We start from the raw sequence: 22,886 nt of genomic DNA on the forward strand, positions 1-22,886 counted from the left end.
CCAACCCCACAGACATGCTGCTACACCCAGTTTTTAAATGGGTGCATGGGTTCTAGGATCCAAACTCAGGTCCTCATGCTTGTGTGGCAAGCATTCCACCTACAAAGGCACCTGAGCAGCCAACCCGCTTTCTCTTATTTTTTTTCTTGGCTTCTCTAGAGAGAAGCATCCATGGTATCTCATCAGGTGCTGCATGCCTGGCTTCAGGAGGCCGACTGACCCACGAGTACAAGTTGCATCCACAGGGGAAGTTTATTAGCAGAAGGTTCTCAAAGACACCAAAGACAGACACATGTCCCAGAAGAAAGCACCACAGACCCCAGGACGGCTGCCCATTTTCTCCTTAGCATCGGGGCTCCGTACCTGTGTGTCATTCCCTTTGGAAAATGCTAGCCCTGTCAAACTCAGATCCAAAGAGGGCCTTTCTTCTTCCCACGCATTTCTTCTTTTTTTATTATTGGTTTTCGAGGCAGGGTTTTTCTGTGTAGCTTTGTACACCAGGCTGGCCTCACCTGCCTCTGCCTCTAGAATGCTGGGCTTCAAGGCATACACCACCACCACCTGGTCCCACACACTTCTTGAAGACTTATTTTGTTTTAAATTATGTGTGTGCACACGTGCCCCCCCCCGACATACATGTACAGGCCATATATGTGTAGGTGCCTGTGGAGGCCAGATGAGAGCTTCCATTTCCCTGGAGCTGGAGTTAACAGCAGTTGTGAGCCCCTTGCTGTGAGTGCTGGGAATTGCACCTGGGCCTCCGAAGAGTGGCAAGCACTCGTAATGGCTCTCCCCTCTCTGCAGCCCTCCTTGCCTTATTATTCTCAGGTTCTTATGCACAAACAAGACTCCGAGGACTCAGTGTGATTTGCATCTGTGACCCACAAAATCAAAATACCCAAATGCCGGGAGCCAGGTATAGAACCCGATGCCCACTGACCCCCTCAATACAAAGGACTCACACGCCACAGCAGGATGAAGGGTGTGGCAGGCTTTCCAGGGGCCACTTTCCCATAGCTCAGTGTATGTGGGAAGGACAGAAGCAGAGCCATCTAAGCTGGAAGAAACCCCCTGATGTGGTGTCCCCTCAGAGGGTGGGAAACGAACAAATAAGATCCTAGACTACGCCATCTCACTGTCTCTGGAGAATGCCCCCACCTGAGGCATTCTTTATCTGGCAGGCATATAGTTTACATTTACACAGTGTTAGAAAGGTAATAGGGGTGAGTGGGTGGGGAAACCACTGGAGCATTCACCAGTAACCCACACCGCTAGTTTACCTTCTCTCCCTTTAAAACTCAGGTAGCCCAGGCTATCCTGGAACTTGTTTTGTAGCCAGGGAATGGACTTGATCTTCTGATCCTCCTGCCTCTACCTCCAAGTGCAAGCATTACAGGAGTGCACAGCCATGCCTAGTTTATGTGGTGCTGGGCATGGAACTCAGGGCTTCCTGCATGCCAGGCAAGTGCTCTACCAGTGGAGCTGTCACCTGCAGACCTGGTAAGTTTTCTCAGTCCCTCCAAGTATCTGGGTTTTGAAGCCCCAATGATGGCTTCAGTGTACAGGGACAGCACAGAATCATGCAGAGCGTGGAGTTGGGTTTCCAAGATGGATTCCTAATGGCTGCTTCTGCTCCAACCCACACTACACTTCTGTGAGTCTCCCCCAGCTCCAAACCCTCCATAATGTTGACAGACAAAGCAATCTCTCAGATACAAACCTCGAGCCAGAGAGAACAGAGGGATCCATCATCCCTTTCCTCTTAGAACATCCAGACAGTGAGATTGTTTAACATCATGGCCATTGCCATAGTAACAGAACTTGAAGGATGCCATGATCCCCCGGAAAGGGTGTCTTGCAGGCACCAGGAATGAGTCAAGGAAACCAAACAGAGGAAGAAGTCCAGGCGAGGGTGCCCAGGGCATGAGTTCTGAATCTACTGAGGGGAGGGAGATGGCAGTGAGGCCCCCATCTCCCCCAAGGCATGTATGCTAATCTGTCCACTAGCCATGCGCGGTTTTCTCAAACGTGGCTGAAGCCATCCTGTTGTGAGGATATCGACAATAAGAGAACAGAGTTGGGAGAGGGGGAAGGCAGTCAGGCGTCCAGAGGCTTCTGTGTGGTCACCTGTGCTATCTCAACCCAGGTTTCCAAGCAGAGTTTCCCAACGGGAGCAGCAGCTGCATCCTAGAGACTCCAATGTGAAGTACACCTGTGTGCCTGCTCCCAGCATTCCCTGCGGCCCCTCTCTGGCTTTTGGTTAACCAGTCTTTTCAGAGACGCTGAAGGACTGTTGTTTCTTTGAACTAATTACCTCACTAGAGGGCAGGGGTGGAGCGAGAGGGAGGGATTGATTGCTCCTGAGCTGTGTGCCATCTAGGACATGGATTGAACTGTTAGCTCCGAAGGCTCCCGGGAGAGGCAGCCATGTCCACTGGAGCTCTGCACAGACTTGAGCTGCCAGTGGGGGAGTGCACAGAAGGGAATGAGGATAGAAGAAATGGCAGAGACCCCTTTGAGATGGACTGTCCCTGGCAGAGCCACGGAACAAAGGAATCAGGAAGGTCAAGTCTTTCCATGGCTCCCACCATTTGATCTCAGGGACCAGCATTCACAGCCTGGGCACTCAGCATGTCTGCCTCTGCCACGCTGTATGCCCAGGCCACTGATTTCCAGCCACCGAGGGACACGAGAACGGCCTATGTTCTTCCAATAAGCTAGCTCTGCTGGCCTCTGTACTTGCAGCAATAGCACCAGGCAGCGCTGGAGACTCATCCACCTGTGCTAGCTGGGTGACCACACCTGGCTTCTCACCTCAGGTGTCCTTATGTAGGCGGGGCACAGCCTGGTGTTGACTTGGTGAAATTCCCTCCCCCTCCCCAGTGGCTCTCATTTGCAAACCTGAGTCACATGCTGACACGCTGTCCTCTTTCAGCTCAGACCGAGTACCAGCCGCTGGAGTAGGGTTAAATAAGGGGAGATTGTGTAAGGGCAATTCCTCCACTTTGAGAGGATGGACCACCTACCTGCAGGGAAGCCAGGCCTGAGTGAGGAAGGGTCCCCTTTCTGGTGGGGCAGGTTGCACACTCTGTACCAGGGTGATGAGGAATGTGTTGGTGGGGAGACCCTGGGGCCAACAGGTAAAGTTGGAGGAAGGCAGGAGAAAGCGCTGGAGGTTGTTTCCCAGGATTCCTCAGGACTGGGCTCAGAGGTTCTGGGCCCTCTGGCATCTCCAGACACTTGTGTTCAGCTTAGTACACCTGCAGGTGTGCAGACGTGGCCCCATCCTTCCAGCATCGCAGGGTATCCACAGCAACGGAGCGGCAGAGGGGGCAGGTGCGCTCCCGGTCCAGCCACAGGCAGAGGCACTCCTCACAGAACACATGCTGCAGCGGGGACAGCAGGGGGAATGAGTGTGATCCAGGAGGAGCTGGGGACAGCAGCAAACTAAGAGGGCCATCCATGCCCTCCAGGGGCTTGCATTCCAGGAGGGGAGACAATGGGCCCCGACACTCTAAAATAGAAATGTCAGTAGCTGGTGTTCTGTCTGGAAGGCAGAGGTGGGGTCTGGGGAAACATCCCTGAGAAGGTAGCACTTTTGTGGGAGGGTGGAGTTGGATGTGGGGAGGGCCCTGAACAGCATGCTCAAAGGCTCTGAGACCAGGCTGTGTGGCTGAGTCAGAGGGGCAAGGGGGCGCTGAGGCAGACATACACACATGAGGTCACAGGGCTGATGGGGGCACAGACTGTTTAGGGCCCTGGGAGCTCTGGGAGGACTTGGACAGTTTTTCTTTTTGGTGGATATTATCTTTCTTTGAGTCAGGGTCTCATTCTGTAGTTTATAGACTGACCTGGAACTCACTATTAAAGCCAATGTTGGCCTTGAACTCTTGGCTGAGCTTCCTGCCTCAACCTCCAGATGCAGGCATGAGGCACAATGCCTAGTTTGGCTTTTATTCTGGGAGAAATGTGGAGCCAGGATAAGGCTCTGAGCAGAGGCTGACCTGACAGGATTTCCTTAAAAACAAAAACAAAAAGAATGGATAGGACCTCATCCAGGTGTCAAACTTGCTATGTAGCTGAGGATGACCTTGAACTGGTAACCCTCCTGACTGTAGCTCCCCAGTGCTAGAGTGACAGGTAGATACCCGTGCCAGGTTTATTCAGTACTGAGGACTGACCCCAGCACTTTGTACATGTCAGGTGAAAACTCTGCCAAGCAAGCTTACATTTCCAGCATACGGTTTATAATTTTATAAATTTAAAAGACCCGTTTGCTTGTTAAGTTGGGAACACGCTGGTCCACACAGGTTCCCACACAGGCCATAAATGTTGGGTGAGTGACTTAACTTCCTCGTGACTTGCTTTCTTCATCTGCAAAATGGGTGTAGTAACTCTGTATTAGCACGCTTAGCAGACATGTGAAATTGGCTTAGACACGACAGCCTAACACATGATTTTTTTTCCCCATTGGTTTCTGGCATAGCCTTGATTACCTCTATCACTGTGTCTGAGAAATGGATGTGGGTCAGGACAGAGACTCATGGGACTCTAGGGTGAGGACGAAGACCATGTGTCTGCCTCCTCAGCGGAGAACTGACGGAGCCCAGGGCCAAGTGAATCAGGAATTCAAGGAGCCAGGTCTGCCCGGAGCCCTGGCTGAGGAGTTCATGAGCTTCAGCCTGCCTCGGTCTACCTCTACAGAGGGAGGAGGCATATGAGGACAGGATGTAGTGTTTTTCCTAGCTGGGGTCAGCTGGCCAGGAATGCAGCTGGACTGGAGGGTTCTCTTCTCCAGGCTGTGACTCACTGGTCATGGAGCCCTAGGAACTGTACTCATACACTGGCTACCTGAATGGAGTCTTACACTGTGCTCTGAGACAGCGTAGACAGCACACGGCTGGGCAAACCACAGAAGCCAGCCCTGCGTGAAGGCAGAAGGGCATCTCATCCCAAGGCTTATGTGTGAGCTGAGGATGGTGGAGGAAGTGAGCCTGGGGGAAGCAGAGTCACAGGTGAGGCCAGCAGGTCAGCCCACCGTCCCCTCACTGCTAATGAACTCTACGCCACTGATCACCAAGAAATGATGGGGTCAAGACTCAGAGAGGGGAAGACACAGGCCCAAGGACACACAGCAGCTAGGCAGTGGGACTAGGATTCACAGGAGTGTGGCAGGCAGCTGTCTATCATGGCCTGGAGTGACCTTTTCCTCCTAGGATCCACCAGCTTGTGGACCTCTACCCTGGCTGCATTGCTTCTAACACGACAATACAGCAATGGGGGTGACTTCCGGATTAGATTATAGAAACCATGACTTTCGCCTTGCTCACATTCTCTGAGATCCTCATAGGTTTGTTCCAACATTACCAGCTTGGTAAGGAAGGCAGGGCAGTTTCTGGCTACAACAGCAATCAAGAAACTTTCAGTCATTTAGGTCACAAGGAACTGAAGCCAGTTCATAACTGTACCCTAAAGCTTGTAATCAGCTGCTCCTTCAGGTGAGCAAGGAGACCCTTGATGTTACTTTGTGAGTCATCTCAAAGCAGAGGGCCCAGCTAATCTGTGCTTGAATTCGTGGCCCATGAGAACTATGAGGTCACAGATGTTTATAGCGTTGCTAAGTTCTGGAATAATTTGTTATGTAGCAGTGGTAGCTGATACAGAGTGTCTGACTCTAGCAAAATCATCACCTGTTATGTGCTAGTGTGCACATAGGGAGGTTCTGGGACATGAGGTCAGAAACAATTGATTCTGTAAAATCTTGGCAGAGATATGGTTATTATACAACAAGACACACAAACACATCAATCAATCAACCAATATCAATTAATCAAATTTAGGACAGCCAGGGCTATCCAAAGAAAACCTTGTCTCAAAAGACAAAGGAAGTATTTAGCACATAAGAGAAAGGATGCAGCAATCCCAGGCAGGTGTGCAGAACCTGGATCCCAGCTCAGCTATTCCCTCATCCCGAGGAGGTCAAATGAGCATAGGCTTTGCTGGACAGATAGCAGCATGTTGGCAAGAATTCCAGAAAAGGTGCCCTAATCTGCCAGCACAGCCTATAGGACACCTCCAGGCAAGAGGCTGAGGCTTAGAAAGAGCAGAGTCAACAGCACTAGAGTCCCTGGGTTTGGTTCCTGGGTCTATAACTTGGGTGAGCAAGTCTGTCTTTGTGAGCCTGAGTCTGTTCTGTTAATAAACAGGACCTTTCTCTCTCCACAAAGAGTCTAAATGGATTCAGCCTCTTAAGCATCAAGTCTGAACAAATTTTAAGCCTCAAATCAATGAGTGTCATGGTTCTCCTGACTTCTTGTTGGCTGTTCTGTTAACACAGTCAGGTTCACAGTGGTCCAGAATGTTCACACACTCAGCCAGGTTCACAGTAGTCCAGAATGTTCACACTCAGCCAGGATCACAGTGGTCCAGAATGTTCACACACTCAGCCAGGCTCATAGTGGTCAAGAATCAGGAGAGCACTTTGTTCTCTGACACTCTCTGCTCTTTGGTGAAGGAGTCCTTTATAAAGAAGTCCAACTTTGTGTTGAGTGTCTCCAATTTCCTGAGCTCCTGTGTTCTGGTGGGTGGGACACTATGAACAGATGGAGAGACTACATGGACCAGCATGGGAGCAGAGCTACAGCCTCTGTGGATACTCACTGTCTGATGATCTTACATCCACAATCTGTGTCTGGGGTACTACTTCAAGGAGTGCATTGAAGGTGGAAGAAGTGACATGCTAAGGTTCACCCTATAACTCTTTGAAGAGGAGAGAAGACAAGTAGGTTCTCCATCCATCCAATGCCCATCTACCTATTCATCCATTCATCCATCCATCTATCCATCCACCTATCAATCCATCTATCCATTCACTCACCCATCCATCCATCCACCCACCCACATATCCATCCACCCATCCATCCATCCATCCATTGTGGGGACACCAGACCTTGAACAGAGACCCACTTCCTCTTCGGCCTGGGAGCAGGCAGCTGTGAGATAATGTTTACTGAAAACAATTCAGTGCTATAAAGCTCTTGATAGGGCTCAGATAAGGGCTCAGATAAGGGCTCACTGAAACACCATGACTTTGACACCCCCTACGGCTAGATGCTTCTTCCTGTTCCCCCTGCTGTTTCTCCCCGATTCTGGGGCTGGAGATTAAACCACAAGCCAGGAGGGTGAGAAGTCTGGGAGAGCTGTTGGAGAATTGTATGTAGATGGATGGCAGAAGTCCTTAAAAAGGGAAGTGTTTTTTTTCTTGGGGAGACTTCTCTCCTCCTAAGCAGACTTGGGTTCTCCTCCTAAGCTAACTTGGGAAGCATAAAGTTTTCTTAAAGCAACCGACCGGTCTCTGTGTCATCTATCCCGACCACCTCGCTACATTCTCGGATGCAGGCTGCACAGCAGGTGCGACAATCCATCATCCACCCACCCACCCATCCATCCATCCATCCATCCATCCATCCATCCACCCACCCACCCACCCACCCACCCACCCACCCATCCATCCATCCACCCACCCACCCACCCACCCACCCATCCATCCATCCATCCATCCATCCATCCATCCATCCACCCATCCACCCACCCACCCATCCATCCATCCATCCACCCATCCACCCACCCACCCATCCATCCATCCATCCATCCATCCATCCATCCATCCACCCACCCACCCACCCACCCATCCATCCACCCATCCACCCACCCACCCATCCATCTACCTACCTATCCAACCATCCCCATCTATTAATATCAGTCCATCCACTCATGTAATCCATCCATATTCATCCATTCACCTACCTATCTATTCACCCACATCTATCTATCCACCCATCCACCCATATCCATCCATTCATCCATATCCATTCATCCCAACTATCCACCCACCCAATACTCACTGTGCCAGGACTATGTCTCTGATGCTAAACAAGACAGTCATAGCCTCCATTCTCAATGTGCTTGCAGTTTGGCTAAGGGGAGACAGACCTTGCACAATCATTAAATCCATAAATGATCATGGTAACAACTAGAAAGTGATCTGTGGTGAACACCCACAGTGTATAAGGTATGTAAGACCATAGTGTATAAGACCATAATGTAAAGAACACACTATGGAAGACCATGGTGTGCACTGGGCGGTGGTGGCGCACGCCTTTAATCCCAGCACCTGGGAGGCAGAGGCAGGTGAGTTTGTGAGTGTCTGTGAGTTTGAGGCCAGCCTGGTCTACAGAGCGAGTTCCAGGATAGCCTCTAAAACAATACAGAGAAACCCTGTCTCGAAAAACAAACAAACAAACAAAAAGACCATGGTGTGTAAGACCACAGTAGCCAAGAACATGGCTAGTCTGGGAAAGCACGAATGGGGAAATGGGGAACCTTTCTTAAGTAACATCTGAGCTCATTCATTCATTCATCCATTCATCCAATGACAATAAGGCCCTTTCATCTGCATGGGGCTTCTCTGCCCTTGCAGGCCCAGCACACAGCAGCAGAGCAAGGTGGAGATGCGAGCTCAGTTGACCACTGTGTGTGGCTGTCACCCCCAGACCTAAGACAATGGTGTCTTGTTCATCCCCCCCAAGAATTCCTCATCCACCTTTGGGAAGGTGTGGTACCAGGAGAATGGGAGAGACAGACAGATTGAGGAGCGGAGAGACTGCCAGGAGAATGACTCGCCATCATGTTCAGATAATCCCCCTCACAGAGAAGGAAATACAGATGGCTCCAAAGCACGAGCAGAGATGCCCAGCCACGCTCATAATTAGGGAAATGCAAATGAAAGCAGAGCTGAGACAGCACTGTCACCTGTCAGTCTGGCAAAGCAAGGGGTTTGGTAAGGCCGCGTGCGCATGCAAGCCAGGGTAGGAGCAAGAGGCTGGCCACACTTCGTATAAGAATAGGAATGTAGTCTCTCCAAAGAGGGCAATTTAGCAAGATCCTCCAAAATGGAGGGCCCTCTGACCTGGTAATTCTACCACTAGGAATTCACATTACTAAGGGCACGTCCACATCAGAGACAGAATGCTTACCAGGAACAGCTACCTTGTGCTGAACCCCGGTCACAGGCCATGTGGGGTTTGGGAGGCTCTACCTGAGTGATCTCATTTAATCAACACCGTGGACTCAGGCAGGCATGATCAATCTATTTCAGTCACCTTTGGGACAGACGTCTTTGCAGCAACAAAAGATGCTGGGAGACTGTGCCTCAGTGAGGAAATCGCTAAACAAATGGCAGTCTATTCCCAGAAAGTCGGGCCTGCAGCTCTTAAGTCTGAATAAGAACTGATCTCTAAGTGCTAGTCACAGGCTACAAAGGTGCATAGCGACACACAGCTCGTGGAGACTATGCGGCAAGCTCAGTTTAAGAGATGTGTATGGGTGTGTACATTTGTATACATAAATCCAGATAACGTGTGTGCACGATATGTTTGACATGACTGTAAATTCTACAAAATATTTGTGGCAAGAAATAAAGGATGCTGGCCACAGAGTTGCTTGTGATGGCGAGGACAGGACAGGCCCTGAGGATGAGGGCAAGTGGCCTCTCACTAGTCTTTGCATTCATTATTTATTTGTTTGGTGTGTGCGTGTGCCCATGACCCACGGCGCATGTGTGGGAGTCAGGGGAGAATGTATGGGGCCCCAGGGACTGAACTCAGGCCATCAGGCTGCATAGTAAGCACCTTCACCTGCTGATACACCTTGCCACTTTGCTGGCTCCATGTTGGTATATATTGCATAAAATTTTTTCTTTAAAAAAACAAACAAACCCTTTTGTTCTGGAAAGAAGTTTAAAGTCATGAAAAAGTTTGATTATTGCATGACCGGGAAGAGGATTTGTCAAAGCGCAAAGAACTGGGTTGACACGTTACTACTGATAGATTGCAGGCTCAATTTAAATTTCATCAGAACACTGCGGTTTTTATCATCCTCTGCCCTGGGATCCAAGTGGAGCCCAGGCTGGCCTAGAACTTGTAGAGGGAGATTCCTCTGCCTCTGCCTCTCAAGTGCTAGAATTAAAGATGTACACCGCCACACCTGACTACCCTGTCAATTAAAAAAAAAATCAAGGGGATGGGTTGCAGTTCAGTTAGTAGACTGTCTCCCCACCATACACAAGGTCCTGGGCATGGCAGTGCACACCTACAATCCCTGTACTTGAGAGGCACAGACAGAAGGATCAGGTTCAGGCATTCTTAGCTACACAGTGAGTTTGAGACTATGAGACTAGTCTGGGCTACATGAGATGTAGTCTCAAAAAGAAAGAAAGCAAGAAAAACAGAAAAAAAGACAAAACATTAAAACCTCAATTAAAAACAAATTCCTATAAAGTCTCTCTCAAAAGCAGCAATAACAAATTTCTTCTTGCTAATGCTAAAAGAGGATTCTACCTCCTATCCCATCTTCTGAGGGTGTTAGAGAGGCCATCTGCCTTTCTTCTCAGTCCTTCTGGAACCCAGGCTTATGCAAAAAGCCTGCTCAGACTGGAGCACGGCACTCTCTGCCCCGGTCCCTGGGGACTCTGCATGAATCTCTCTTACACAGCTCTTATCACTGCCTGCCTTGTTTCATAGTTATTTATGAATATGTGTCTGTATCCCTAAGGAGACCGAGACCTTCCAGAGGAGGGACAGGCTCTGTGCATCCTTCACCTCACCTCTGAACTCTGATTGGTTGCTCTGACCTGGCTCACATTTACTGAATTGACACCTGGCCCCTGATGTCAGAAAGAGGGGAAGGGATACTCACCACCTTGGCTTGGGGACCCCCGATAATAATGAAAACAAAGGATAATGATAACTGTGCAGAAAATAACGAAGACAATGCTGGCAACTGCTGCAGTTCAGCCATGCAGGTTTAGCTCTGCACAGATGATCTCATTTAAATGCAGCCAGAGCTGATGCAACAGGCGGTATTAACTCCTTTTAACTGTAGTCAGACACATATGTAGTAGGCAGCATCATGATCATTTTATATTTGTCATGGGGAGATGACCAGGGATCAAAAACACACCTGTGATCTCAATGCTGGGAGGTAGAGGCAGGAGGATCCTGTGTTCGAGGATTCCTGAGTGACACGGTAAGACCCTGTCTCACTCAAAACAACAAAAAACATGGACTGCTGCTGGGGGTTGGAGGTATTCAGAGGTACAATGCACACTCAGCATGAGGAGGCCCTGAGTTAGATCCACATACATACCAAGATGGACAAGTTCTACATTTACCAACACTAGGCTTCAGGGAGAAAAGCAGCTGCCGTTGGCTACCCCGCCAGTAAGGGGCAGGGCTGGGATTCAAACCCTGGTCTAGCTGTCTCTGGTCTTGACAGGTTGCCCCCCCCCCCGAGTCCACGCTAGAGCCCGAGATGCGCTCCCAGAACGGGGTGCTGTCTACTCACCTGGCACAGGAGAATCATAGGGTCTCGGAACTCGGCCTGGCAGATGGCACAGATGGAGCCTGCTTCTGTGCACTGCTGCCCAGTGGCTCGAACCCCGTAATTCTGTTTGAGGAAGGGGGGGACAAGAGCCGTGAGCCCTCAAGGGAAGCAGTATCTGTGGGGTGAGAAAGGACTGCTGCAGGCAGCAGTGTCTGGTTCCCAGGGCCCCAGGCTCACTCACCTGGGAGGTGCAAAGTAGCTTCAGTGCTTTCCTGACTCCACCCACACGACCACAGATGTCGAAAGACTGAAAGCAAAGCAGAGTTAAGGCTGAGAACCTTCTGGAAGCCCCAACTTTTGCCTCAGATGAGTTCCAGGAAACGTCTTCCCACTTCTACCTGCGTTTTGCCTGATTTCTGTCCTGATGCCCAATATTCTGCTGTTACCCTGATCAGATGGATAAATTGCATATATACTGTCTTTCCCCTTGCCAAGCCCAGGGAAGGTACTACTAATCGATCACAGCACTCTACCACCACTACAGCCAGTCACTGGTAGCTGATCAAAGTGAGCAACATAAGGCTCCAAGGCTGGTTCTGCCTGGATTGCCTGACTGGTCCTGCAGGAAGGGTGCAGAGTGAATGCATTCACTGTCCATAGAGCCTTTAAAGCCAGAGGAGAAGGAAAAGAGGCAAGACAGAGAATGAGTTTCCTTTTAGGGACCAATGGGATAGTTTAGTGGGTAGAGATACTTGCCATCAAGCCTGACTTCCTGAGTTCAATGCCCAGGACCCACATGGGTGAAGGATAAACCTGACTCTTGCAAGTTGTCCTCGAACCTCTACACGTACACTGTGGCATGCGCATGACCCACCTCCAATACTAAATAAATTCATTTTAAAAAGTATTGGTGCTGGGCTGGAGAGATGGCTCAGCCGTTAAAGGCTAGGCTCACAACCAAAAAAAAAAAAAGTATTGGTGCATGCTACGATGCTATGAAGCGGGTGAACGCAAAAATGTTATGGTAAATCAAACAAGTCACACCCAAAAGGTCGTTGCACACTCCGCTGATAACTAACACCCAACAGCAGCACATTTGCAGACACAGGGTGTGGATCAGTGGCTGCTGGGTGCTGGGAAGCAGCAGGAATGGAGAATGGCTGCTACCCAGGAAAGCTAGATACGGGGTTCCTTTGTGGGACAAGGCTTGGAAACATATAGAGGAGGTGGTTGCAGCATGCTGTGTCAGCAAATGCCACTGACTGCATATGACATAAGGTCAGCAGCAGCCAGGCCTGGTGATGCAGGTCTGTAATCCCAGCTCCTCCAGAGGCTGAGGCAGGAGGGTTGGGAGTTCAAGGATGGTCCGGGAACTTAGTGAGAACCTGTGTCAGAGTTTTAAAGAGGGATATGGCATAATGGTAGAGTGCCTGCCTTCTATGAGCAAAGCCTTGGATTCAATTCTCAGCACAAAATAAAGAAAGAAGGAAAGAAAGAAAAGACAGGTTGATGGATGGTTAATTCAATGCCATGTGAAATATATTTTGATTTGAAAATATTAGCGGCTGGCCCTCGCTCCTCAGCAGCCCCTTAAGCCAGGCCCGGCCTGCCCTGGGCCAGCTCACCTTGCACAGACTGTAGAGAATGATCAGGACCCCTCCTAGGAAGTAGCTGTTGGAGGAGTCATCCCCCATGATATACTTGTACCACAGCTGGATGGGAACGAGTGATCTGAACAGCTGGCTCAGCTCCTCGATGACCAGATAAAACTTTCCCTGCAGCCACACAAAAAGCATCAATTAGTGTTAGCAGCAAAGACCCAGAGGACAGAGCTGGGGCTCAGGCACGGCCATAATGACAGTCCAGGTCATAGGCAGGCCATTAATCAGCTTTGGAAAGCACTCAAGCTGGCTCTAATGGGAACCGATGGATGTGGCCAGGGAGACACGGCTCCTGCCTGGAGTCCTTGTCTATCGCCCACTGCCCACTGTCCACAAGATCAAAGTGCCAGGATCAGGTGTCAGGGGTGGAGAAACACAACACTTTGGACAGTGGGCAGGCATTGTCACTGTCTGATTGGGTGCAGTATGGAGGGCAGAGGACAGTTGCTGCCTACCCCAAGTTACCCTAGAGGGCAGACTCTGGCAGGCACCACAGGATAGGAGCTAGAAAAGCCAGGCTGGGAGCGCTAAGGGGGCCAGGTGCTGTGGGGACACCAGACCTTGAGCAGAAACCCACTTCCCCTTCGGCCTGGGAGCAGGCAGCTGTGTAATGTTTACTGAAAACAATTCAGTGCTTTAAAGCTCTTGATAGGGCTCAGATAAGGGCTCGCTCACTGAGATACCATGACTTTCACACCCCCTACGGCGGCTAGATGCCTCTTCCTGTCCCCCCCCTGCTGTGTCTCCCCAATTCTGGGGCCGGAGATTAAACCACCAGCCAGGAGGGTGAGAAGTCTGGAAAGAATTGTATGTAGATGGATGACAGAAGTCCTTAAAAAGGGAAGCTCTTTTTCCTTGGAGACTTCTCCTGAGAGCTCTCTCCTAAGCGGACTGGGGTCTCCTCCTAAGCTAACTTGGGAAGCATAAAGTTTTCTTAAAGCAACCGACCGGTCTCTGTGTCATCTATCCTGACCACCTGGCTACATTCTCGGATGCAGGCCGCACAGCAGGTGCGACAAGGTGCTACCTTGGGAAAGATCTTGACATGGGGCCTGGCTTTTTCTGGGTTGACTGTATACTGACAAGCCCCAGAGTGAGATTCCCATTTTATTTATTTTTTAAAAGGATTTATTTATTTATTTATTATATATACACTGTTCTGCCTGAATGAATGCCTTCAGGCCAGAAGAAGGCACCAGATCTCATTATAGATGGTTGTGAGCCACCAAGTGGTTGCTGGGAATTGAACTCAGGATCTCCAGAAGATCAACCAGTGCTCTTAACCTCTGAGCCATCTCTCCAGCCCGAGATTTCCATTTTTTTACCCCATGGGGTTGCTCTGAGAATTAAAAGAGTAGCAGGAAGAGGACCTAGTTTGGTGCCAGGGCACAGGCTCAGGAGTTCTTCTTCCCTTTGGCCTTGAACAAGTCTCATGAGGGCCTGTACTAGGAAAGGGAGAGAAATGTACCCCCTCTACACAGAATCTAATGAGAGTGAACACTAACTTGATGGGGGGACCCCTGACACCCCTCCAAAGAGGATCCCCGAGAGAAATAGACATGGGTCCACTTGTGGGAAATGTTTTTGGCAGCTGTAGTCACAAGACCCACCGGCTGGAAACTGCCCAAATGCATCACCCGTTGTTGAACACATAAAAACACTTCTAGCAATATTTATAAACTAGGAGACTACTCATTTATTGCAACTAACAGATGACTGATACGTTTATCAACGTGGATGGATTTCACAGGCATTATGCTACTTCCAAGATGGTTATGAGAGACTCCATAGTGGGCTAGGGAAATGGCTTAGTGAATAAAGCACTTACTAAATAAATGCAAGGACTGGAGTTCAGATCCCTACCGCTCACATGAAAGCCAGGTAGCTGTGGCAGCTCACCTATAATCTCAGAGTTGGAGAATCAGGGACAAGGGATCCCAGGGAAAGCTGGCTAAGTAGAGTAGCTGGATCTGTGAGCTCCAGGTTCAGTGAGAAATCCTACCTCAGTACGTAGAGAGTTACTGAGGAAGACACCCTGACATCAATTTGGGGCCTCCACATGCACATGTACACACAAAAGACATGTATACACACGGATGTCACACACACACACACACAACTCTACACGATAGTTCTTGTTTATATAAAGTCTCAGAATACATAACACTAGGCTATGGCGATAAAACCAGATCCCTGGCTGTCTAGGGTGAGGATGGGACTCTAAAGGGACACCTGATGGTGCTCATGTGGGAGTGGTCACATGCACCAGCTCATGGAAACTGTGCTGCAAAGCCACGTTCTTTATGTACATTACACTTGAATCAGACAGAGCCACACGCACATACACAAGCCGACAGCTCTTCCTCAGTCTCCACAGCCTTAAAAATGTGAGCAAGCTCAGTAGCTGTAATTCTTCTAGTGAAATAATCAGGGCTTTGCACAAAGATGCGCCAAGAAGGAAGGTCCCCAGGACGATCTTTGTAACAGCAGAAAAGGTCACAAAGGAAATAAGTGGCGGGGTCTGACTGTTGATGACCTACGGTGGAAAGCCACGCAGCTATGAAAGATTATCCTCCATAACAGCAACTCTGTGGTTAACCACACACCCTATTACCCAAGCAACCGAGGTCAGCACCCCCAGTAATAAGTCACCCTAACACCATGAATGTGAGGATACGACACACTGGGAAGGACAGTGTCACTTCCGTGGTCCTCTGTGGAACTTAGTTGAACTTAATAATTGAGCCTGCAGAATAACCGCCCAGCGCTCTTCAAAACAAAGATCAAGGACTGAGTGACAGGAGGAGGCTAAGGAGAAATGATAAGCTAGTGCAGTATGGAAGCTTGAATTCCTTTAGAAAATGATTGCATATTATTTAGTGTATGCGTGCTTGTGTGTGGAGATTGGAGGACACCTTGCAGGAGTCGGTTCTCTCCTTCCAACCACGTGAGCTCCAGGGATCAAACCCGGGTTGTCAGTTGGCAGCAAGTACCTATGCCAGCTAAGCCATCTCACTACCCAAAGGGGCACTTTCTATCCAATTCTTGGCTACTGTCATGATGGCCAGGCACAAGGCATCCAGAAGGTGACACCTTAAAGCAGATGTGCACAAGGACCAAGAATGGTCAGCCAGCCATCTGCTCCCCTTCACTGTTTTCTGAAGGGCCCTTCCTTTCCCTTCTATACTCCTTCCATACAGCCCCTTACCCCAGAAATATCACTTGGAGGCAAATTGAGTTCCTAAGTCCTGCCTCAATACACAAAGTTATTGAGGAAGACACTTGACATCAACCTGTGGAAGCTGGGGGACCACTGCCATGTGATAATGCCATTGAGCCATGGATGGCAAAGGCTCCCCTCTTTCTACACCCTACAGCAGGCCCCAAGCTCTGCAGAACGAATGCCACTGCTGTGCTGATCCCCCAATCTCAGTTGTTCCGTGCTTCCCCACACCTCCCGAAGTGTTGCCATTCAGTGTATTAGTTACTTGTCTTATTGCTTAGACCAAAAAAAAAAAAAAAAACCCTGAAAGAAACAACTGAGGTAAGAATTATTCTGGTTTCAGAGGGCTCAGGGCATGGGCACTTGGCTTTCTGTTTCTAGGTGTACTGTGAGGAAGAATACCATAGTGACCAGAGTGTGTGATAGAACAGCTTCTTCATGGTAAATGGGAAACAGAAAAAATCATCAGACAAGATGTAGCCTCCAGGGACATGGCCCAGTAACCTATTTCCCCCAGATAGGCCACAATAATGCTACTCAATTATGCATCCATAAAGAAATCCATCTGTCTATCCATCCATCCGTCCATCACATAGAGCCCTCAGATCTGTCTGGAGACGTCCTTACAGACATACCTGGAGGTGTGCCTCAGTCTCAGATTATGTGTGTGTGTATGTGCAATGTGTATGTATGTGTGTGCATCCATGGGTACATAGGCACACCTGTATGCGGGTGAACACTTGTGTTTTCCTGCATGTGTGGAAGCCAGAGACTGAAACTGGGTATCTCCCTCAATCACATCCATCTTATTTTCCGAGGCAAGGGTCTCTCGCTGAATCTGGTGTACACCTGCTATGCTTGCTGGCTGGCTCACCTTGTTGTCTCCACCAACCCATGATGGAACTATGGGTGGAGTGACTGCCCTGACCAATTGATTAATTTGAATGTGGGTACTAGAGATGGAATGCAAATCCTCATGCATGCATGGCAGGCAGTTTAGCAACTGAGCCACTTCCAAAGCCCCTGATCACAGTTCTTAATTCAGTCCAGGTGACAGTCAGTTCTAGCATGTTCCATGTCTGCCCCCAGTTTCTCCCAACTTCTAACAGTACCCTGCTTTTCCACTTTGTTCCTAAGTTCAGCTTCCCTCAGAGAATTCTCCTCTCTTCTCTCCCATGTACCCCACCATCCCTCCATCCTTCTTTCCCTTTTCAGAAAAGTGTGGGGGGGGTATATGTATAGTTGCACGTGTGTTCATGTGTATGCATGTAGATGACAGAAGTTGACATCATGTGTCTTCTCCAATCTTTACTCACTTCATTACCAAAGCAGGGTCTCTTGTTGAACCTAGGCCTTGTCTTGCCAGCTAGAATGCTCTTGTCACCTGTCCCCATCTCCCAAGTGCTCAGGCTAAAGGGCTGCAGGCCCACCTGCCTTCCATGTGGCTAGGTAGGGATCAGAACTCAGGTCCTCGAGCTTGTGTGCCAAGTGTTTTATCCACTGAGACATCTCTCCATACTCCTTAATCACTTAGTTTTCCTTTCTAAGCAACAATCCACCCTTCCTCTCCATCCATCCACCCGTTTCTTTTCTTTATATCCTTTCTCCCTCCTCTTTCCCTTCATAACCTTCTCCCAACCTTAGCCCCCACTCTCTCCTGCTGGACTCCGAGCATATGATTGCACACAGCAGAACAAGAGTCGCTGAGGGTGAAGGCTCCACCCTCGTTACTCCTGACGCCTTCTCGGAGTTTGCTGACAGCAGAGCAGAGTGGGAACATGGAAAAAAGAACTCCACTTCATCAGCAAGCCCTTGTGTCACAGAACATAAAATGAGAGGAGTGAGAGCCTCGCACCATCTTAAAAGTAGCAATTAGCTGGCGGGTTGGGTGGCCACCGGGAACTGTGCATATCCAGGGAGAACATCCTCCCTAATTAAACAGTTTCCTAATTCCAGGTTTCTCAAGCATGTTACTTCTGACGACCACCAAACAGAAGGCGGGTTTCTATGGCATGTCCAACAATGAGAGGGGTGATGGGGTGCGGGCACCTCTTCTCCCTGTCACCAGAGAAGAGGCATGTGGAGACTGTTATAACATGCATGGAGCGAGGGCTGGGGAGGTGAGGGGGGTGGTTCTGGGCTTGGATTGTGATGGGGGTGGGACCAGGCAAGCTACAATTCTGCCTTCCTTGCTGTCAGGATGGGTCGGGACACAGGGAAAGCAGGGAAACAAGGAAACAACAAAAGCTCAGAGACAACCTTGGGCTGATGAGGCAGCCCGGACACTGAGGAAGGAGATGAACAGATCAGCTGGTCTGAGAAGTGGGGAGGACGGAGGCCAGGAGCATACAAGACATCAGTATGGACATAGATCAGAGAGGAAGGGTTGCTTAGTCATGTGTGCCAAGAGAAATGAAAATTCGTGACGAGCATTCATCTAGGGTGGGATAGCTCAGAGCTGAAGATAGGAGACTTGCCATGGTCAGGTCTCCCACCCACTAAACTGGGTGACTCTGGACAATAGCATACCTTCTCTGAGCTTCAGTTCCTTCCTCGACATACAAAGATACACATATTTACACACATACATACAACACACTCCACATCTATCTACCTGCACACACACACATGTTCACTAATACCTACACTCCCACTAATAAGACACTTACAAGCCGGGCGGTGGTGGCGCACGTCTTTAATCCCAGCACTCGGGAGGCAGAGGTAGGCGGATCTCTGTGAGCTCGAGGCCAGGCTGGACCGATAGCCTCCAAAACAATACAGAGAAACCCTGTCTCGTAAAAACCAAAAAAAAAAAAAGACACGTACAACACACACATACATACATATACACATTCATTCATACACACATTCATACACATACATACATGCGCACGCACACACCCCCCCCACACACACACTCACGCACCACACATAAACTCATAGGCTCACAACTGCATGCAGTGGTGATCTGGTAAACCAGGTCTGTGGGAGTAAACAGTCCCTGATTTGTGTGTTTGCCAGTTTCTGTGGTGTAAATATTCCCATAAGGTCCATTGCAAACTTCCTGAAAGGTCAGCCTTCCACTCTCAGGAGCCCAGGTGATCTGGGTCTACCACACCACAGATACCATGGAGATCCAAGGGACTAAAAGGTCTAAGATACAGGTCCACAGCAAAGGTGCAGGACACAGTGACTGCCGATGCTCAGGCCCGTGCTAATCCTGGCCTGGGAGTGTTGCATATCAGTGCCACACTGGAAAGAGGCACAAGCTAGTGCAGGTTCAAGGGAAATAAAGGGCTGGGAGCTCAGTGGTACAGTGTGGGCTTCACACATGACACTGTGGGTCCTGTCCCCAATATCACAGAGTGGAAGGAAGGAAGGAAGGAAGGAAAAGGAAAGGGGGAAGGAAAGAGAGCAATCAGGTTAGAATTGAGGAGGAGAGATGTCTGGACTGTCCAAGCCCACACCCCTAGAGATGAGGCCGTTTTTCCTTCCCTGCAATGCTGTCTGTGAGGCTGGTTAGGGGAGGGAGCAAGAGAACGGGCTGTGTGTGGAGGGTGGGGACCTGGACCTTGGGTTAGCCACTTCTACTTCTTCAGTTGAGGTAGCAGATTCCAGAGACAAGGTCTGTATGGTCTGCCCAGTCCCAGAGAATATCATGGCAAAGGGATGAGTTTTCCCCAGAATACCCTAAATGAAGTTGGTGTCACAGAACAGAGAGTTAAATCACTGCAGTTTCAAGTGGGGGGGGGCAGGAGAAGGCAGCAGCATTTAGGTAAGGGTGCTTAGCTGTCTCTGGATCACACTACATCTCCTCAAACTCATGCACCAAAGCCCTAATCCCCATCCCTCAGTATCCACAGGGGAGGATTCCAGAATCCTCCAAACACAACAAGCTCAAATCTGTGCCACTCAAATCTCTCATATAAAACAGTAGAACATATCAGCATAGATGCCACACCCTGTAGCCTGCAGTGGCTTCTAATGTGGATACAATGTAAATACTATGTAAATAGACTCTGTTGCTTAGGAAACCGTAACAAAATGTCTGCCCACTTCAGGATAGCTGCAATGCTCCTGAGTAATGTGTCGTCGCAGTGGGGTTTAGATGGCCGATGTGGAACCTGGAGACACAGCCGGTTGCACTGGGACACAAGGCCCCTGGGAGGTGATGTGGACATGAGGGGCACCATGGGCTGGAGAGGTGGCTCAGTAGTTAAGAGCACTTTTTGCTCTTGCAGAGAGGACTGGGGTTCAGTTCCTAGCACCCATATCAGGAGGCTCACAACCACTTGTAACTCCAGCTCCAGGAGAGCTGGCATGCTTTTCTGAGTACTCATATACACTCATGCAAATACATATATAAAAATAATTAACCTTTTTACAAATAGTTTCCAGGTTCAGCCTCATCCTCCTGAAGTTTGTGAGGTGGAGACAGGAGGATTGCTTTGAGTTCGAGACAATCCTGCCCTACACAGAGAGAAGAGTGCTCAAAAGCCAGAGCACTGGGAGCAGAATCATTCAGGAATCTGATCATGGGTTGTGCAGCCTTTAGCACTGTTGAGAAATCAGTCTCCGTTAAAGCCATCCAGTTTCAGTCAGCAAGCTAAACAGATGGCTGGGGCTGGCCAGTAGTGGACCTGTGATTCAAGCTTAGGTCTCACCATGTTACTACTGGCTGGGTTCAAATCCTAACCCTGCCCTTTCCCAGCTGGGCACCTTTGGTAAAGTATGTCCCCTCTCTGTGACCAAACCCCTTCCATGTCCTGAGTATCCCTGGCCCTCATAACCATCGTTCAATTCACTTAGAGATCCTAACTGGCCTGCTCTGTGCTGTGAATTCCTCACACGGCAGCCAAACCAAGCTTTCAGAACACAAAGTCAACCTGAGGTTCAAAACTGCATCCAATGCTGCTCAGATCAGTGTCTTCTGCCGCACTCCAAGAGGTGTCCCAAGCACTTATCATGTGCTCCAGATATATGGGAGGGCCCAACAAAGGTCAGCTATGGCCCTGGGGGCAGTCTGCCAAGTACAAAATGCCCTGTGGTAAATGTACCAAGACTTCTAGATTGGGGAACAGAATGAGAAAGAAATGGCTTCCCTATATCGACACCAGCGGCATGAGCTCAATGGGAAATGTGTACATTTTTGAGTCCAAGAGGCAAGGAAGCATCCTCCATTGTTCTGGTACCCCGAGTGAGTTGTTTTCTCTCTCTGCATCTCAATGCTCTGTATGCTGGGAGTATTAACCCAGCCCTGACCTTCTGGGTCTTTAGTCACTGTTAATTCAAGTGCTGATATCTCCTGGGACCACGGAGGGTGGGGGAAGGGTGGGGTCAGAAAGCTAAGGAAGTAGCTAGAAAAAAGGAGGGACTATCTCAAAACCCTGCGGGGGGCGGGGGGACAAGCTGGCTGGAGCTTCAGGTGCAGGCAGGCGGATCCAGGAGCTCAAATGTGGAGTCAAGACCCTGTCACTGTGGCTCTACCTCATTCACACCCCCACTTAACTTATGCGGTTATCTCTGCTCCCGTTTGGTGTCTTAGACCTCACAAGGTTGTGCTGCGCTGGTCACCACTGCCACACGGCACTAGAGGCGGGAGCTGTCGACACTTTCATGGTACAGAATAGGTAGGTGATGGGGACGCAGAGTGAGCAGCAAGGGACCCACCCTGCTTCAAGTCACACAGCTAGAAGAATGCCGGACCCAGCGGATCTGTTGTGAGAATGGAAGCCAGCAGACAACATTTTTGACAGCTTGAGTTCCCACAGAAAGCGCAGAATTTTGTGTTTCTTCCTGCGCCCAGGCACCAAAGTAAGTAGCAAGTGTTGGTAGGGTCCTGTTGCTGTCAAGCCTCCCCCTGGAGTGGAGGGCTGAGTCTGAACTTGGCCACCTGCTTCTCTGGAACGCCACTGTGAGAATGGCCCCATGACAGACAGATCTTTCAAAACTGCAGAAAGTCAAGTGGGTGTGCCTGGTGTGCCTAGGGCCCGGCAAAGGCAGGTAGACAGCTCCACTGCCTGAGCCCACAGCCTGGCTGCTCCCCCAAAGCCTCCTTTAGTGTGTGTGGCGGGAATAAACAGAAAACGTTGCAGCCTTGAGGGCAGAGAAGCTCCTCAGCTCCAGTCCCCATTTGCTTTATTTCTTCCAAGCTGACACAGAGAGCTGAAAAATTAAAGTGACTTGCCAGGTTGCTGGGATGCTGGGGCCTCAGCTGCCAGTGACCACAGGGAAACACAGCCCCAGCAGTCATCCGAGGGGCAGAGCCATGAGCAAAGGGGCCCATCCGGACTCCTCTGAGAGGAGGCGCCTAGTTAACCACTGAGCTCTGGGAAGGCTGCTGGAGATGTAGAAAAAGGAAGCTGAGGGAACAGCGACGGGCATAAAAGGCTGGGCAAAGACAGGGAAAACTACTGAGATCTGTTGCAAAAGGTCACTGGGAGAGGCTGAACAGGTTGAGTTTAAGCTCTTCAAACTCATGATCACCTGCCTCAGTTTCCCAAGCGCTGGGATGACAGGTACCCCGCCTGTTTTATAATCTTTCTTAGTACATCCCCGGGCAGCCAGAGCCCCTCTGAGAGGGAAGGTGGTTATGACCAACTCCAAGCCTGAGATGAGAC

General features: G+C 49.7%; 1 protein-coding gene across 6 annotated transcripts in view; it reads right to left on the bottom strand.

The window, feature by feature from the left end:
• Nucleotides 1-233: 233 nt before the first annotated feature.
• Rnft2 (ring finger protein, transmembrane 2) overlaps nt 234-22,886 on the bottom strand; it is a 57,927-nt gene continuing 35,274 nt past the window's right edge. For 3 of the 6 annotated variants that reach the window (XM_021232346.2, XM_021232347.2, XM_040731275.1), the window contains exons 8-12: nt 13,008-13,157; nt 11,624-11,689; nt 11,404-11,505; nt 3,852-4,017; nt 3,250-3,386 (exon numbers count right to left, since the gene is read on the bottom strand). In XM_021232346.2, coding sequence (XP_021088005.1) covers nt 3,865-4,017; nt 11,404-11,505; nt 11,624-11,689; nt 13,008-13,157 — 471 coding nt within the window. In that variant the 3' untranslated portion in view covers nt 3,250-3,386; nt 3,852-3,864. Of the gene's footprint in view, nt 3,387-3,851; nt 4,018-6,660; nt 6,760-7,729; nt 7,977-11,403; nt 11,506-11,623; nt 11,690-13,007; nt 13,158-22,886 lie in introns of those variants that run through there. The other 3 variants (XR_005870957.1, XM_040731276.1, XM_040731277.1) reach the window with 3 other exon arrangements.

The sequence above is a fragment of the Mesocricetus auratus genome, unplaced genomic scaffold (genome assembly GCF_017639785.1).
Source record: "Mesocricetus auratus isolate SY011 unplaced genomic scaffold, BCM_Maur_2.0 Super-Scaffold_100025, whole genome shotgun sequence".
In the NCBI taxonomy this organism is placed as follows: Eukaryota; Metazoa; Chordata; class Mammalia; order Rodentia; family Cricetidae; genus Mesocricetus; species Mesocricetus auratus.